The sequence below is a fragment of the Strix aluco genome, chromosome 9 (assembly GCF_031877795.1).
Source record: "Strix aluco isolate bStrAlu1 chromosome 9, bStrAlu1.hap1, whole genome shotgun sequence".
In the NCBI taxonomy this organism is placed as follows: Eukaryota; Metazoa; Chordata; class Aves; order Strigiformes; family Strigidae; genus Strix; species Strix aluco.
This window is the reverse complement of record NC_133939.1, coordinates 26,186,470-26,205,510: the sequence shown is the minus strand read 5'-3', so window position 1 is coordinate 26,205,510 and position 19,041 is coordinate 26,186,470. Positions and strand designations below refer to the sequence as shown.

The 19,041-nt window shown below is 42.5% G+C and overlaps 2 protein-coding genes across 4 annotated transcripts; one reads left to right on the top strand and one right to left on the bottom strand.

Annotated features, from left to right (window-relative positions):
• Positions 1 to 93: 93 nt before the first annotated feature.
• Positions 94 to 11,621, bottom strand: LRRC34 (leucine rich repeat containing 34). Of its 3 annotated transcripts, none has more exons than XM_074834605.1 (11): positions 11,478 to 11,621; positions 11,047 to 11,168; positions 10,027 to 10,151; positions 9,811 to 9,875; positions 8,960 to 9,043; positions 6,314 to 6,442; positions 4,468 to 4,563; positions 2,526 to 2,680; positions 2,284 to 2,439; positions 893 to 1,019; positions 94 to 620 (listed from the first exon to the last, which is right to left on the bottom strand). In XM_074834605.1, exons 2-11 carry the CDS (start codon positions 11,160 to 11,162, stop codon positions 420 to 422), a joined length of 1,254 nt encoding a protein of 417 aa, XP_074690706.1. In that variant the 5' UTR covers positions 11,163 to 11,168; positions 11,478 to 11,621; the 3' UTR covers positions 94 to 419. The 3 variants fall into 3 exon arrangements, with proteins under 3 accessions (XP_074690706.1, XP_074690707.1, XP_074690705.1); XM_074834606.1 differs by having other exon boundaries at positions 10,027 to 10,148; XM_074834604.1 differs by having other exon boundaries at positions 11,047 to 11,165; positions 11,478 to 11,614.
• On the top strand, positions 11,267 to 17,374 carry LRRIQ4 (leucine rich repeats and IQ motif containing 4). The gene is given in 9 exon segments (XM_074833272.1): positions 11,267 to 11,279; positions 12,845 to 13,094; positions 13,096 to 13,602; positions 13,604 to 13,651; positions 13,653 to 13,884; positions 14,814 to 14,987; positions 15,305 to 15,429; positions 16,027 to 16,330; positions 17,285 to 17,374. Coding segments are annotated over 9 exon segments (1,743 nt in total).
• Positions 17,375 to 19,041: the final 1,667 nt, after the last annotated feature.

The following is a 19,041-nucleotide window of genomic DNA, read 5'->3' as shown; positions in this document are numbered from 1 at the left end:
AAATTCTTCACGTGCCTCTGGTCAGTGTTTTACTCCCCATTAGTGCTGAGAGTGCCTCACGTCACTCCTAGTGCACTGTGCTGTGGTGAAAATGTTTTCCTCTGGGCATGTTATTTCACTAAATGTATCCCCTAGGAACCCTGGAACTACAGCTCATCAGGGTAAGGCGAAGGAGATAGTGTGCAATAGAAAAAACTGCAGCAAAATTAATACATTTCCATATTAATAGGCTCTTAATAGAGTGGGCATTATTTAGCAATAAATTTTAAGTCAGTGGCTTGATACTTTAATGCCATTTCAAGCAGTTTTAGATTCCTTCTAGACTAAAGACCCTGAAGAAAGAATATGCAGCAAGTCTGATACTGATACAATCTATTTTACTAGAAACCAGATAGGAAAAGCTCAAGCTGCTACCTCACTCAGTATTCTGAAACAGCTGTAATTGCCAGGCTGGCATTAGCATCTCGGTTTGTCTCCTCCCCACAACTTGGTGTCCAGTAGTAATGCTTCTGAAGGCCATGGGAGAGCTCAGCGAGGTAAACGTGCCCATCCACTTCATACGGCTCCACGTCTGTACAATTAGGTTTCAAGCGACCCATCTGAATCAATTCTGAAAATGCCTGAAATTAATAAAACCAAGAATATGACATATAATACTCCATTTTGACTGCAGTGAAGGCTCTAGAAGATGACACACAATGGGAGAGTACTTGATCATTTCAGTATGCTGATGTCCAAGTCTCATTAGAGCACCACCATATTATAATTATTTAAAAATCCCCATGGTAAATCAAGTATCTTGTTCACTAATTGCTGTAGTCTTCCAAATGACTGTAAAAACAAATTGGAACAAACAAAACCCTCTTAGAAGAGTTCAGAAGCAACCACTTACCACACAAGTGGCTTCATCAAATTTGTTCCCCCAGATGTAAATGTAGGAAAGTTCTATGTTTGTTTTCATTGCACTCGAAAGAGCTACAAGTCCTTTGCCACTTATATTGTTGCTAACTACTGACAACCTAATAAACAGAGAAAATAGTTATGCAAATCTGTGCCAAACCACGGAATTCCCATCTCTTAGTTAAAACTAAGAGTTTAACTATGATTTATTATTATTTTACATTTTATCATTACATATATATCATATATGTAAATTGAAATTTTATATTTGTTATTAATAATATTTATATCAAGGTCAGCCCTACCATAAAATCTTTTTCAGGCTGCTAAAGGCAGTTTGGACTATGGACTTGTGCTATTTCTCAAGGCATTTCCAAGACTCGTGCAGCCAGGTTGTTCACTATTTGATTCTTCAGTGTCAGTGACTTACTGCATGGTGGCCAAGTCTCATCTCCAGTCTGCTTTGAAGCCCAAGCCTTGGCATTTATCCAGGCTAAGCTTTGATCTTTGTGGACTGGCAGTTATTTTTATATTAGTGAACCTGGAAGGCTTTCAGAGGCACCTAGCAGCCGCCACCTCCTCAGTCTGCTACTTAAAACTAATGGCTTCAGGTAACACCTTTGATCAGCTTGTACATTCTGGCAGTGCATGGTTTAATGTGGGCTACAAAATACACCCTGATTACAGCTCTTTTGGGTTCACCTGAAAGCTAACTTAAATGGAGGATTTTCTTAAGTGTTGAAGCTCAGAATCAACAAATGGAGTGCCTTATCCCTGCATGGAATCTGATTATCTTAGAATTCTGAAAACGTACAGCTGTTTGTTTTCGTTTCTGCACCACAGGGACGGGTGCTTTAAAGATGCAGAAAGAACAGATGAACTGATTGCTTCTCCCCCAAATACCCCCTTAGAATGACTGTAAAAGCTGTGAATTGCATTTAAGATGAACCACTACAAAACTGATCTAAGCACCGACCCCAAAAAAACCTGAAATAGAAGAATAAGCATATGTCAGGCCACACAGCAATGGATACAAGATGGAGAAAAGGACGTAGGAGAAAAAGGGGATAAAATGAGTTTTGAGTAGGGCTGGTGGTGTGGGAAGGTGAACACGAGGCATTAGCACAGGTCTTGGGGCATCTCCCACGGCAGGAGACACCTATGCTTAGCAAAGCAATCCCACCTGATCTGTCACTCACATTTCCCCCCTCCCCGAGAAGGAAAAAATGGACAACAAAGTTTGGAACTTCCCGACTTTTCTATTTTGATCAACGTCAAAGCACACAGTTTTGATGTCAGTTCAGCCATTGAACAAAAATCCGAGTTTCCTATACTCTGAGTCGTTATGCCTGCAGTCTCTGGGGAGGTTGTGTAAATACTAACGCCGTAAGAGTCCTGTTGTACAAAGCCAAGGCTTCACTCAGGTAATTGGCTCCATCATCTTCTATTCGGTTTGCATTAAGATCTAGAATTTCCAGGGTTTGGTTCCGTTTTAGTAGTTCTCCCAAAAATTTTACGCCATCGTGGGTTATTTTATTACTGAAAGAGATGCACACACTTTTTTGAAAAAGGCACTAAGAAAATGAGTTTGTAATGTTAGGGCTGTGTCACTTAATAACTCTTACCAGCTAAGATCAAGGTATCGCAGGCTGGAGTTTTCATACAATGCCTCACACAGTCGCTCTACTCCAAAGTTTTTCATTTCGTGCTTGCACAAGTGTAATTCCACAAGAGAAGAGTTACTTTTCAACATCAGAGCAACATGGACTGTGGTCTCTTCCTAAAAACATACACTCAGGTTTATTAAGCTGTACTTTAGGGTAAGATATGGTCTTCCTTCAGTAAAAGGGAGATGCACAACTAACAGCAAGATTTGGTTGTCAGTAGTGTCCTATTTTGTATATTGCATTAAAAATAGCCAGGAAACAATATATTATAAAAAAGCTGAAAATAAAAAAAATGAAAAATACCAGAAAGATATTTGCAGATTTACAGTACTGTATACATCCATGCACATATCAGGAGCATCAATATTTGAATCATTATGTCTAATCAGTTTTTCTTCCAGTCATTGCTCTTAAAAAAATGAATGTTTGAGTCAGTCTTCACTAACATTAGAAGTATTTTGTCATGATGCTAATCTATTATTTCATAAAGAGGATTGCTATGGGAAAAATATGTCCTGTCACTGTAAGACAAAGTAAGTTCATTCTGAAGTTGTCACATTTAGTTAAGAAAATATTGGAGTGAGTCAAATATAAGGCAACAACCCCAGAGGCTTCCGAAAATGATAGAGTTGAAGGTGGCAACAATGGCAAACAGAGTCTCCCACAGATACTGAGCAGGCCCTTACTGGCCTATAATTTCAGTAGCAGTAGTTTAAGTTGACTTCTAAAACCAGGTCTAGGCAGATCAAGCCCTCTCTGAGTAGAAGAAGAAACAACTACAATCTGTTTAAACTGTTAAATTCACCTTTGGGCCTTCGTGACAGTTTGATTCACCATCCTGCCATCGGGACAATACTGTGCCTACCACTGACACCTGACAACCGCCACCAGTCTGGTGAAACCACCAGCACAACCAGCTGGGTAGCCAAGACTTCAGCAGGACCAGCCGGGCACAGAAGCTGTGTGCCTGCCAGCGAAAGCCCCCCAGCTCCCTGCGCCTCTACACACCCAGTGGCCCGTGGTGCTGCCCCCAGCAAATACTGCCTTGCAGATTGTCTTTTCAGTGCTGTTTTGGAGGGTTTGTGTCTTTGCTTTGGCTAACAAATGTGTCATAGGTTTTACATTGATGAGGTTCATTCACTTGTTAAATTCATGCTTCAAGTTCACACAGTGAAACAACAAAACCACCCAGCCCAGTGAATATGGCTTATTGTTGAAGTGTGCCTTTCTTCTTCAGGCTGCGGGCTCTGGCAATTGCCCATGGACTGCACTGCTCAGATAAACAGACTTTTGTTCTTCCCCTCATTTCCTACTAAACAACATTTCTCCCTCAGTTTGCTGAACAATGCATGAAACTCTCCATCCTGTAACAGCAGAAGGAATACTTGGTTCTCCAACACCAAGCCCTCTCCATTAGCCCATTATTTAACAAATGCATATGTACCAAGAAAGAAATTTTTTTTTTAAATAGCCTTCTAGTTAAACAGGGGCAGCCTGTGACTGCACAAAACTTGGCACAGAAAGAGAAAAAGAATATTTCTGCAACCATTTACTCCACTTTGTAAGGAAACCCAGAGAGCCGTGTAGCTCAGATGTCCATAGAATCACAGAGTCATCTAGCTTGGAAAAGACCTTGAAGATCATCCAGTCCAACCATTAACCTAACATTGACTGTTCTCAACTCCGCCAGACCCTTAAGCTCTATGTCAACTCGACTCTTAAACCCCTCCAGGGATGGGGACTCCACCACTGCCCTGGGCAGCCCATTCCAATGCCCAACAACCCCTTCTGGAAAGAAATACTTCCTAATATCCAGTCTAAAAAAATACATAAATACATCAGTACTGACTTACTTATGCTTCCCTCTTTGACTGAGCTGACACCACAGTCTATTACATACCTCTTGGCTGTACAGTAAAGGACGATTTAGGTTTATTGCTTTGACTGATTTGTTGTGAGTCAGGGCTGTTGCTATTGCTATTAGACACTGCATACCCTGGAAATGAAAATAAATAAACTCTTTAGAGAAACCTGTTCAATGTATAGATCAAGCTACCGAATTACCATGACTTCTTAGAATTGATTGTCAGAAGATCAAAACCATCAAATGGGCTCAGATTAGAAATACTATTATTTCCGCCTCCATGTACCCTGGAGAGATGCAAGTGCAAGAGCTTGCAGACACGATGTATTTTCTGGTAATACCATGCCAACTCCCCGTGGAATAACAGGGTGGAATTAGACTAAGTAGTACGAACAACCAGGAAATCTGGCAACTCAGAAAATAAAAGGCAAGAATAATGCTTGATACTTGTCCATTTAATTGATCCTGTATTTTGGTTTTCCTAATTTATGAATTCAAATCAGCTTGTGTGTGTGTTCCCTAAGGTTTTTGGTAAAAGTCTTAGATAACATTTATCCACTAGGTAAATTCATACTAAATGTGAATTAATGTGGTACAGAGTAGTGAGAGTCTAGGATACAGGCCAGTTCAGATTTTTGTATTTCTTTCTCATTTGCTCACTAATTTATATTTACATTATTTTCCAATTACGCTGGTCTACATCCAAAGCTATTTCATTTTAAATCAGTTTTCTATCAATTCCCTATCAAGCATAAATATATTAAGCTTTCAGATAAACCCTACACTGGCTACACTCTCCTTGTTCATGTTTTCATAACACCCTTCACAGTTTCTGAGATGTATTCCCCCTTCTAGTTTAGAAGCATATTCTGTAATTCCAGGAAACAAATACAATAACCTTTTAATCTGACCCCAGCTCTCCCCCTGCCTCCAGGTAACAGTCGTAACTGTTAGGTTACAGCCAAACTTACTCGTCTGCCCAACATACACCTCATTATCACCTGAAAAGATGAACACCCTTAACAGGAAGGCTGAGTGGGACATCTTAATTTCACTTCTAGCTTGGTTAGAGCATTCTCCAGGAGAGCAAGATACAGGACCAAATTCTCCCAGGCAGGGAGAAGAACCACTTCCACCTTCCAGCCCCTCTAAAGTGATCACACAAGGACACACCATCAGTCAGGTGCCGGGACCTTGCACTGGGAGAAGGGTCACAGCCCCAATTGCTACCTCCTGCTGTACCCCACAGGTTTTTAAAAGCCATCTGCAGGCTTTTACTGGCTAGAGTGGGAAGCGCCCTGCTTAGTGCCTGTTTCTACCCTCCTGACTTCCCCTGTGCACTGTGGAAGAGGCCTCAGCACCTGACTCTAGGAGGCGGCAGGTTATCTAAGACCAAATTGGGTGCTTTTCTACTCAATTCCGCACTGTTGTGACTATGTCCTTTATAGATCCAGCTCTGCTAGGAGCAAGAGAGCTATGGGACTGGGTGACTTTCAGGTACTAGCACTGCACACTTTAGAAGGAAAAGAACCTCCAGGGAATAAGAAGTCCTTTCTGCAACATAAATTACACAGGGCTTACTTCAACAGCATAACAAAAAGTTAACAGCAGAAACAAACCTTGGAAAATGCAAAAGCCAAGTACCTGAATCCCAGGGACACGGTGGCTCTAATATATCATCAGTTATGACTTCACAGGTCTTTTATGCAACATGCCTTTCCAAGTATGCATTGCAATACTATATATCGTATTACTTCTTGCTATCACAAAATGTAAAATCAATGACAACAGATGGTATTTTCCCCTAATTAAGTACTGTAGTACCTTTGTAACACCCTTGAAAGACTTATGTCATTGCTGATAATGTTACTGGATTACTCACCATATCACAGTCTCCAAGATCCAGCTTCTCTAAGGTTGAATTAATTTCTAGCATTGAAGCAAAGGACATTCCACCTTTGTTTCCTATTTTGTTTCCAGTCATTCTCAAATACACAAGAGTTTCATTCGTCTAGACAAAATAATAATTTAAAAAATATCAATTCCTTTTAAATGGCCTGAAAAACAACACTGTCCTTTTTCCTGCAAATCCTGCTTGTTGTCACACAAAGACAAAAGCCTCCAGAATTGTGTCTAAGTGATAACACTGACTGAGCAGGTGGCTGTGCTGGGTTTGTGTGTGTGGTGAGGTTTTGGTAGCAGGGGAGGGGGCTACAGGGTGGCCTCTGTGAGAAGCTTCTCGAAGCTCCCCCGGCTCCAAGTCGGACCTACCTCTGGCCAAGGCCGAGCCAATTGGCGACAGTGGCTGCACCTCTATGATAAAGAGAAGGAGAACCTGGGAGGAGGAATTGGAGTTGTGAGGAAGACACCTCTGCAAACTCTGAGGTCAGTGGAAGAAAGGAGGAAGAGGGGGGAGGAGTAGAGACTTGTGGGGAGAGGGCAGGCTGTGCCCTGCACCCATGGAGGTTACTGGTGGAACAGATGCCGACCTGCAGCCCATGGAGGACCCCACGCCGGAGCAAGGAGCTGCACCCGAAGAAGGCCGGGACTCCACGGGAAGCCCACGCTGATGTAGTTTGGGGCTGGGAGGACTGCAACATGTGGGAAGGACCCACGCTGGAGCAGCTCGGGAAGGGATACAGCCCGTGGGAAGGACTCACATCAGAGAAAATTCATGGAGGACTGTCTCCTGTGAGAGGGACCCCACGCTGGAGCAGGTGAAGAGTGTGAGGAGTCCTCCCCTGAGGAGGAAGGAGCAGGGGGACTGACCGTAACTGCCATTCCCTGACCCCCTGCGCCGCTGGTGGGGGAGGAGGTAATCGGGAGCAAAGCTGAGCCTGGGAAGAAGGGAGGGGTGGGGGGAAGGTGTTTTTAAGATGTGGTTATACTTCTCACTGTCCTACTCTGTTTCTTAAGTGTTGTTGTTGTTAGTATTTGAATTAAACTGATGATCTTTTTCTTCCCCTCACAAGTGTGTCTTTTGGCCATGACCATAACAGGTGAATCATCCCTCCTTGTTCTTATCTCAATTCTTGAGCCTTTTGCTTTAATTTTTGTCCTTCACATTCCTGAGGGGGGAGGGGTGAGTGAGCATCTGCGTGGTGCTCAGTTGCTCTCTGGGCTCAAACCTCGACACTGGCTCAGGCTCCCTTCACTGGAATTAAATGCATCAGAGTCCAGAAGCAAAATTTTAAAACTTTTGTTTCTCCCAAGTTAGTTCACAAATTTCACACTCATGTAAATAATCCAGGCAGATATTTCTGCCTAAATTGACAGCTGAAATACAAGTTATATCAAAACTGATTTAAATCTAGTAAGTATATTTTAAACAATAATATAATTTTCTTTATTTTTTTTAGTCTTTGAAATCACATGGCAAATCAAAGCTCAGTGAAGCCAGTCGCCCTCACTAGGGCTACCTGGTACAGAGTCAAAGCAGTGCGTAAGTCTTTAATGGACTGGAGACTTCACTGGCAATATAAAGTTCTGATCAGAGATCTAGAAAAGTCAGCATCTTCCCCCTTCCCCTCCACAGAATTTCAATGGATATGAAATAGCTATTTGACTGTTAAAGCCCTAAATGCAATGCGGAGTAGTTTTGTATTTTTAATTCTTCAGTACCACCGTAATCACTCATTACCAGAGATTATGATTAAGAGATTTCAGAACAAGTAGTTCGGTGAGCAACAGAACTAATAAAGCTTGGTTTCATACTGCTTTTATGTCTTCCACATGACCCCAGCACCCCTTCCCCCACCGCAGTACCTCACTACAGCACAGTACCTCCTTCCCTCTCTTTCCCTCAATAACACACCCCCTTCACCCCCAGATCCTGCCACCCGCCTGCTCAGCAAACCCAGCAAACGCTGCCACGGGGCTGCACAAATAGCTCTGGGGGTTGTTTGCAAGCCCAGTGTTGTACAATCTACTGTACAACCATAGCGTGCTGGAGGCCTGTCAAATCTAGTTGAAATCAGTTCTGAGTTCAAAGACTATGAAGGAGGAAGAAAGAGCTCACATGAGTCTCGTTTCACAAACACAACAAATCTTACACACAAGCCTCATTTCCTTGGGAAACCACATTAAAAATAACAAACATGTTTTTATGCTGCTGCTGTAAGGCAAAGTTTTCAAAACATATCTCAGACATCTTGAATCAAGACAAACATTGACATCAAGGCACAGGCAAATTTAATACAATTTAAGAAAAAAAAGGGAAAAAACTGCTGACATTATATATCCTATAGCACAGCATAGCATTTTTCACACAGAAAAATCCAGCTGTGATAGATGTGATAATTAAGTGTTAATGGCAGCACAGGGCAACTTTCTCTTGTGTGAAATCTGATTTCTGAAGTCTGCCTTGGGAAAACAAGCAATCCCTGTGATACAGCAAAATGCTGAATGGACTGAAGACAGAGGGCCCTTTCAGTCAGCTCTGATGTTGGCAGGACAGCTAGTACTGTTCATCAAAAGCAAAAATATCAGATTAGATACCATTGTCTAAATCTCCCAGACAAATACTCACATGGAGTGCTCCTGCTATCAGCTCTGCTCCACTTATGCCAATATCATTAAACATCAGGTTAAGGTACCGCAGAGTGGAGTTTTCCTTAGGAACAAACAAATCAGAAAGCAATGAGCCTTTTTTCCAGACTATTTTTCAAAAAGGAAATGTGTCATATGCGTACTTAAAACTTCTGTCCTTCACGCATTTCAGGCAGCGCCTGATTTGGAGAAGTAGTTAAAGAATGCCAAAGTATATCAGATGATGATGGAAAAGCAGAATAACATGTAGTGTGTAGGTCCTCATGGGGCTTACAGAAACCACCTAGGAACCCGTGTGCTCAGCATGACCAAACGAGGCAGGTGGGCAAGTTCAGATGCAGACCTTCAGGCATTTTGTGAATTTAATGGCCCTCCCTGAGCTCCAGGAACACAGGCACTGAGTGGCAACTCACCATTTGCCATCTGTATTCTGGTGCTTACAATGACAGAAAGGCAGCATTAAAGTCTCCTATATTTAGACCTACAAAAAGACTAACACAGATGATAAAGTATCTAAAACAAAGGCCCTGGCACACTTGACACTACCATTACCTCCTTTGTTAAACTGAACTGTAAGCCCAAAAGCCCCACAGCTTATTCCATTCTTTCTTCATGACATCTTAGCCAAATGTCCAACGGATTTCTACCAGAAATTTAAAATCTCCCCAGAGAATACAATCTGAGATTCTGGTGGCATGGATTTGGATGTGAAAGTCAAAATTAACAGAATTTTGCCAAACCAACGCATTCTTGTCTCCAGTTTACCACAGATAAATATTGTCATAGCCAAATAAATTACAAGTTGCTGAATGATAAACATAATTTTGGCACCTGGAGGAATGCTGCCATGTGCTTTGCTCCAGCATCGGTCAATACATTACACCTAAGATCCAAACCTGAAAAAGATGAAGAATGTGACAGGTGTGTATCTACACTGAACTGATCTCTAAACAAAAAGAAATAAAGATGAACTAAGGCTGAAATCAAGACTGCTTATGTTTTCTTATATTAGCACAGCGATGTCAAACATACACAAAAAAAGCTTACCTGTGACAAATACAGTATTGCATAAGACAGAGGCAAGAACTTGAAGATCATCACCTGTAATTCTCTGCACAGGCACTAGATGATTATTTCCAGCTATTTTTAATGTGATCCCTTTTGTCCATCTGCTGTAACATAAAAATGTAAGCACATGGGGAGAGGTAAAATGATAGAGAAAAATTATTTATCTCTCCAGATAAGAACTGTACCCATGCTTGCCCTCACGGATGCATTTGCATGCAGTTAACTGCATGTTACTTTTGGAAACACCATGAAAGATGATGTCATTCAAGCTGTACTTCAGCACTGTCCTTTTCAATATTCTGCACAGCTTCGAGACCATGCTTCACACACATCACAGAAAGCAGGAAGAACCAAGATGAGGGGAAGGCAGATGGAAATAACGACTATCCTGGAGGTCACCTCATCACCTCCTTTTTACTTGCTTCCTTTCCTTTATTTACTCTATACTGCCGTCAGGGTCAAAACCTAATACAAACCATTTCCCTATGCTGTATTTTCTCAGGTTTTCTCTCCAAAGGACAATAAACTTTCACCCCAGGAGCATCCATGAGAGGAAGCCCTACCTAGCCACATAATGAGACAGAGTTTGAGTGGTTAATACCTTGGCAGGATTCAGAGACAGTTCAAGGAAGCATTACAAGCTGGAAACTAGCTGCATGCAGCTGAGGCTTTTTAAACAGGAGCGAGACAAAAGGGAGTTAGAATGACTAGACAATGTGTTTGGCTTCTTTAAGGGACAGAAAGGCACCATCCTGTACATTTTTCACTTTTTTTTGATTTCACTGCTTGTATAGCTGCCCAGAAAGGATATATAGCTACAAACTTTCTGCCAAGATGATGTCAAGATGAGTTAAACCAGAACTTCAGCAGTAAATGCTAAATATGATGTGTGTTTAAGCCTGAAACGACATAAACTTTCTCATTATTCAATTCCTTCTCCTGCTATCTTGTTTAAGGCTTATAGAAGCATCTGAAACATCTTGCCTGTTATTTCCTTACATTTTATCATTTTTATCAGCTTCTTCAAGCACATGAGCAATGAAGGGGTGTTCAGGTCGGCCCAAGTTTTGGCAGGCCAGCACATAGTGCTGGTGAAGATCTGGATGAACTGACATGAACTGCTGGAAAACAAAACAAAGTGTTACTGCATCGTTAAGGCAGCCTAGCAACATCACCATGGACCCAAGCGCTGTGTGCTGGGCTCTGCATAACAATACAAATGCGCTTGATCTGTAAAGGGTTACAACTCTTGGTATGCCACACAATAATAACTGATACAGACAGGAAAAGCATGAGGCAAAAATGTGGATTTGCGGATGTGTTTCTGATCTGCCATCACATAGGATCTGTGCTAACAGAGAATTAACATTCATCCAGGCAGGTCCTTTTTCACTGTAAAGCAGCTGGGCCCCCGACCTCCGCAGGCCTACCTGAGCGATCGACGCCTGCACCCTCTCCCCGTGTCAACCGGCCCACGGGTCAGTTGTGTCCCACGGCTGAGCCAGGCTGCTCCAAGGTCAATAATGTTTGGTAGTGGAGCCCGTTTCCAAGGAAGGCGTCCCGTGCCCTCCACCAAGAGGGAGCAGGGAATGCAGCCAGGCCCAGCCCAGGGCCCTGGCAGGAGGCCCCACCACCACCCCACCCCTGTGCGGTGCTGGGCCCGCCCCACAGTGGAGGCCTGGCCACGTCTGTGGGGAGGGAAGCAGAGTTTCAGCAGCTCATCCCCACCCAGAGTATTTATTTAGTGGTCTGCCCATGGTCTCCGAGGAGCCTTTGCAAAAATTTCCATGGTTACGTGGATTAGCGGTTACTTCAAAGGTGCCTGTGCTGGTCCTTTCCACCAAATAAATCCTTTTAGTGACTTCACTACTGCCCTGTACGCTGGAGGGGGTGGGCTGGGATCACATGCTCTCATGTCCCACAGGAGTGGGGCTCACACCCAAGTACTGAACTCAGAGCCAATAAAAACAAAAATACCCTCACACAACATCTGAATTAGTCTGGGAAGCCCAGCACAGATCTCTCCCCACCGTGGTCACTCAGTTCTTCTTCCTTGTCCTGGTGGCACCTGGAAACCACCCATCTCTGGAAACGTGACCTCCTCCCAGTGTGGTTACGGCAGCAGAGAAAAGGGCTTCAGGTGGGAGACGACTGACAGTTGCCTCTCAGTCTCCACTTTCTCTCTTACTGTTCCTTCAATGCCAGCTGAAAGGTTTCTTCTGTTCAGACATCAGAGGTCAGCCAGGTAGTCACCCCTTCCCACCTCTTGCTCTTTTGCTATCAGCAACAATACAGCTTTGGGGGTTCTCAAATATCAGATTCACTGGCATCTCTCTGAACCACTAAGTATTACAGGAGAAGGTGCCACCTTTTTACACTAAGACTCTTCCAGTTTTACAGTTAGCATAGCTGAAGACAGATCTCAGTCAGTATTTGTAAATATAGGCCTTCTAGACTCAAGGAAGTTGCTTCATCCAGCTCCCCTGACTTCACAAGGTCACCCTCTGAATTTGGTTCTTGGGGCACTTCAGGATGTGCTGGGATTCAAGCTCATGGTCCCGCTGCATGTGCTGCAGGATTTGATCTCAATGAACACAAGCAGCTTTTTGCAGGGGTACAATTGAGATAGAACCTGTCCCTAAATGCTGAATTCTGCCAGTATTTATTTAGCATAGGAAGGTCTTTGAGTACTGTTGATTTTTAATTTTTTCTCTTCTGAAATTAAAAATAAGGAGCAGAGATGGCTGAGTCTCAGCAGAGCCAGGAGGCCAGCGCAGGGGCACTCATTGCCCCAAAGCTGCCTCTGCTGGTTTTGAGGATGACCATGATCAGACAGCACAAGAAATACCAGTGAATGAAGTGCCAGAGAACGAAGGTCTTTCTCCTACACGTGTCACAGACAGGGTATTTTTCACTGATCTAGCCAACATGCAACTGTGAACCATCTCACCAGGGGTCTTAAGTCTAGAGTATCTGGAAGAGCTGCACAGGGAAAAGAACCTGATTGTAAGTATCCCCAGAAACATTAATTGCCTGAGGCACATGAAGATTCTTGGATCAGAATGACATACTGGACATATGTGAAGAACTGGGGGAGCTGAAATGTCTTCTGAGCTTAGATTTAAGCAACAAGCCCCTCTCTTTTAGTTTGCTTCCAGTTATCAGCAAGTTGGAGTCCCTTTGTCAGCTCAGGCTCTATAAAACACACTTGCAGCAAATCCCAGTGCAGATCTGGGAATACTTCCATCATGTTGAACTGCTTGGCCTTTCTGACAATAATCTCAAGTGTCTGCCTAAAGAAATAGTGAACCTGACAAAACTCAAGGAAATTTTCCTCCAGAAAAATAGATGCAAAAGTTTTCTCAAGGAGCTTTGTCACATTGCTAATTTAGAAATAATAGATCTGGAACTAAATCGAATCAGTCTCACCCCAGAAGAGGGAGGTTTTTTGACAAATTTAGCTAAGCTATTTTTAGCTTTTAATAACTTATCCTCCATTCCTCCTACACTGCAACACTGCCAGAAGCTGGGTGTGCTGGATCTGTCTCAATCTCCTGCACAAGCTTCCCCCAGGTTTGTAGAATCTCACTGAAATGAGAGTACTGACTGTTTGCTAACAGCCTGGAGAAGTCCCCACACCAGATCTGCCGCTGGCCGCCCCTTTCCCATGTTTATCTGAGGAACACTGGACTGCACACAGTACCTGGGTCCTTCACCATATTAATCAGTGTCAGGATACTAGATCTGAGTGAAAATTGCTTTGATGATATTCTTAAAAGAATATGCACTGTGAAAAACATGGAAGTATTGGCCCTGGCTGACAATCAGATACAAGAAGCATACGTTCCTTTGTTTTCATTTTTATTTTATTGATACCTCCCTTTTGCAGAAATCTAAGTTCTTCCTTACAACTGAGTGCCACCTTTCCCTGCTACAGAGAGAGGGCATGTTCCACCTGGTATGCACCTGAGCCTGGGTTACTCATTATCACTGACATCTGAGTATTCAGGCAGGGAGAGAATAGCAAGAATGTGGAAACACTGACCTTTGTGTTGAATTGTAAAGGTGAAATACTCACTGGAGGGATTGCTTCAGTCTTTTTGCATCTTTTTTTCTATATGCACTGGAAAATAAGAGCTGCATTTGCGTAGAATTGATATGTCACAAACTGAAACAGAGCAGAGGGCAATTTAAAAATGGATGTGATATTGTTAATGCCTTTAACACCGTTAACATTTGCTGTTCATTTGATAATGAACAGTGATGTACCCTACAGCTGTGTTATTCTAAGTGTAATAGTATTCATGGATATACTCGTTTTAGGGCTCAGAATACACCTTCCTTTTTATATCATGCAATGCTTTTTTCCAAGGAGATTTTCACTTGTGCAATTTTCTTCTTGAAGGTTACATTTACAGAAGTAGTAATTTATGCAAAAGGATCGCTTTCAGATTTCATCCATTTAAATTACTCTCCCCTGCACTGTGCATCCAAAGGAAATGAAGAAGCAGACTAATGTTTCTGCTAAGAAACAAAATTAACCCCATAAGAAATCTTTCCAGCAGAGGAAACAACATGGATTTTTTTGCCAGAATTTCCACCATACTGTGAGGTATAATGTTATATTAATGAGCAGAATATTCTGTGTTCATCCATCAACAGTAATGCAGCTCCCCAGCACTTTCTTGGCGATTTTCCCCTAAAAACAAAATCCCAAATATTACTGCTTAATTGACATAATGTATCTTTTTAATGAGTGTGTCTAGATACCTGCAGAGGTGAAAGAACTGAGAAATTTGAAATGCCTTAACCTGTCTGAAAACCAATTCAATATCTTTCCAAAGCAAATCTTTCTCCTGGAATCATTAGAGAGATTACACCCAGGACAAAATAAAGGAATTAAATTCACAAGTCTGCCAGAAGATATCAGCAAATTGCAGGTAGGATCAATAGAAGGGAGAAGATCTTCGTCTGCTGCAGCAAGGTGCTTATGTGGGCTTCAGCTGCTCCCAAATGCAGGACTGAAGGTCCTCCTAATTTCTTTGGGTACAGTGTGCAGCATCATGCCAAGGCTGTTAGAATAATATCAAAACTCAGTGTTTGAAACTCCTGTTGTCTCTTTGTGTTTAGTAGTCATGCCAGTGGTATTTCAGTTTATAAACCTTCTGCACTTATTGATATTCTCTGTACATTGATTATATTTCAAGCTAAGGAAAAATCCTTTACTTATTAAAACCTATGCACACATATTTTTCAGAATCTCCAAGAACTGCATATAGAGAATAATTGTCTGAACTACCTGCCCACAGCCATCAGCTCATTGACCCACTTGAAAATACCTGACTGTCCTAACAGTCTCCTTCAACAGCTCCCAGACTCTCTGTGCTGAATAGAGGTGAAAAATAGTCTTTGTGTTTGTGGTCCCAAGGACAAAATTACCAGTAAGCATTTTGGAAGAAGGAGGGAGAGAAGGGAAGGAAGGAATGCAGTGCATCATTCAGGGCTCATCCTGTAATTGGAAAGGAACCAAATGGGATAAAAGGTAGAACTGGGAGGCTGGGGGAAGCGCTGTACCCAAGCCACATGGGCAGGAGGTCCTCACCCATGACCTACCTCAACCTCAGGGTCTGGGGAAAAAGATGTTTCCCAGAGCTCCACGGGAAGCAGAACCCCTGAGGTGAGAAGCACCAGTGACTCCAGGGCGGTGGTGTGGAACTGGCTCTCTGGGGGTGCTCCCCAGCCCAGTCTTTCCATCTTCCCCACTTTCCATTGCACTTCTGTGTGGCTGAGTTTGCTAGCACTGTTGGTGTGCCAGTTGGCAGGACTTTTGAAAGCTGAATTTAGCCAGGTGCATAGTCTTCACCCAGTGAAGCAAAAGCTTTGCTAGGAGAGCCTGTGTCCCATCCTTCTATATTTGGGAGCAGATACTTTGGATTTTAAACACTCTGTGTTCAACACACACATTCATTACATGCACAGGCTGAATTGTTTGCACCTCATCCATGTGCTGTTTACGGGGAGCACGCAGGAATGTTCCACATCATTCCTGTTCTTTGTGCTGTGGCTGTTTGCTTTTGTGTGTTCAGGTTTGCAAAAACTGCTTGTTCAGAACAATCTCCTATCCCAGCTGCCTGAGGATTTGGACAGTCTTCAGCAGCTGGAGCTGGTCCTTGGTGATGGGAACCCTGTGACAGACCCTCCAATTGAAGTGTGCTGCCAGGGGACATCTGCCATCTGGGAATACTTACAGGAAAAAAGGTGTAAAACAGCCATGAACTTAAAGGTAGGGGTGTTAAGAAATCCACCACAATATACATACAAAGCTGTGTTTTTAGGAATAGCTACTTTGCAGAACAACCTACAGGGCACTCGGTGCAACATCAGAAACACCTTAAACCACCATTTGCATCAACTATGGCAGAGTAGTACTTCTATCACTGATCATGTTAAGGTAGGATATAGAGAACCATCAGGAAATCCAGCACTGGGCATCGTTCAAAAACGTACCAGAAGGTTGTCACAGCCCTGCCAGGTCACAGTCAGCAGGCACAGAACAGCCCTTACAACCTGCAAGGCAGTAAGGTTAGTGTGTCTAAAACCAGGTCAGATCCTCTAAGGCGTTACTTAAAGACAAAACTTAACTGCAGGTGGCATCTTCACTCTTGCTGACTGTATTTTGACTGCAGAGAGTTGAAAATCCGTTGTGCAAACACATAGAACAAAAAAACATTTTTTTGTGGTTTTGTGGTTTTTTTTTTCCAAAAGTACATCAGTCTATCACCAGTGGGCTATGGAATTAATTTGCTCAGAAAAAATACAGGGCAAGAAGGAAGGAAAGGCAAATCCTCAGTCTTTGATTCTTCTGAACCTAAATTACTCCTCTCTTTCTGTAATGTCTGTAATTTCTTTGCGAACTACTGTGTTTCTCCCAAACTGTTCTTCTGAACTAAAAAGTGACATTTAAAGATGTGTAGACATAGTCATTTAAAACTCTAATCAAAGGGTCTGGAGGACTACAGTGTTAGTGTCCTCCCTCATAAGAAATTCCTCTTGAAAAAGAATAACATACAGTGTGAAAGTCAGGTGGCTGGCAGTCTATTTCAGCTGCAAACAATGTAGTCTTAATACAGAATAAAAGGGGGTTTTGGAGACTTCAAGGTGCCTGGTTTTTTGCATCAAGAATACCCACCAGTAATACTGTTCCACATGATCGTTTGCTTTTACCCTTTTCCTCCAGGTAACCATATTGTTCTTCTCTTTTTCAGATACAAAGTTTGTAGTGTGGGTTGATGAACGAGAAGGGGATTGGACCTTTCTTGACACTTAAGAATCTAATGAAAGAAAGAAAGAAGGAAAAGGAAAAATAGAAGGTTGTGAAAGGATGAAAAGCCAAAAAGTGATATTTGAACAGTAAACTGAGCTCTTTTCATTTACAAGAAGGGCAAATGTGAGCAGAGGTAAGCAAGTAGGAGACAAGCAGTATTAAAGCATTTGAATCAGTGAGCATTACAATGAAAACAGATTATTTAAGTTTGTCTTTGTGTTTTTGTCTAAATTGACTCCAGCTGAATCAGGCAGATTCTGAAATATTCTTGAGATGCCTCATTCTGAATGCATGTTACCTCAAAGCATAAATGCAGCTGATGAACTGGAAATTAATCTAATCTGTAGGAATCTGGTGCAACGAGGTGTTCTTTGTTCTGAATCCCAAAGTATTTTACCTGCAATGGTTAGAATTCTGTTTTCCAGTCAGTGAGGTACAGCCATATCTAGAGTGAAACAATATTTGTGGACCCTCCTACTAGCAGTTATTTAATGAGTTTTACATTCAGAAATGATCAGTACCTTGTTTGGAAATATGGAGGAGGATTCCAGGCAGTCAGAACACATGCACTTCTACCAGAACCTGCATTACTATCCTGTCTTACAGAGGTGTAAAAAGCTGTTTTGAAAGTATCTCTACACTTTTGCAAAACTGTTCACTGATGTTTTGACAATCTGTAGTTATGGTATTTTGAATGACTGCAAGCTGTCAAAATCCTTAGTGTTATAGCTCATCTCTGAGATAACTTGGTGACAGTTTGTAAAATGTCTGTGTATGACAGTCTTATTTGAAAGCAGAGAGTCTGCAGAATACAATATTCTGCAATGACTCTGGGTCCTGGCACGTCATAACACCTTTGTTATTCAAAAGAACCGTGCAAACACTCCTTACTATAATTCTAGCTTGCCAAATTTATATGCAACCATCTTTCCACAGCACTTTACAGATAGCTGTTTGTCCTAGACATCTAACGTCTTTGCCTAGTTTTTATTCTGTATTGCTCAGTTACTCCTTAAACTCCTCCAGAGGTTTATTTGCAGCACACATAAAGCACAGAGCTGGTCTGGGACTGGCAAGTGTGCAGATTCAAAATGCAGGAGTGGGTGGGAGCAGTACCCTTTATTTAGTTTAACTGGCTGGTGGGAACTGCAGTCCGGCTCTCTCCCCTGCTCTGAGTTGCCTCAGAGAAGGTGGTGGCATCCCAAAGGAGGTGGTAAAGGCAGGGTCACTGAGACCCAGCTCTTCCTAGAGCTCCACCTCCAGGTAGTGATCTCCGAATGCTGCGGCTACATCTGCATCCAGGCTATAGGTCTTATTTCTGTTTGGCTCTTGAATCGATCCATTTTGAAATCTCATTAATATGCCTGCTGGCAGGAGAGAGCTGGGAGTGCAGAAAAGTGGGATGGCTCCGTTCTGATTCTCCATTTTATGAGGTAACTGATGCTGTTCTGGTTGTTTGGAGGTGTCTTATGAAATTTTTTCACCCTTGAGTGAAGGCAAAGAGGAACAGAGAGAAGGATGATTCAGAGACTACCAAGGAGCAAATCACTGGAAGAGAGAGATTTCTGGGAAGACTGGGCAGATAGACAGGACATTCAATAGAAGTGATTTAATAAAAGCTTTTTAGTGGCACAGTAGCTATGAGAGAATCATGGGAGGGCAAAGGACTG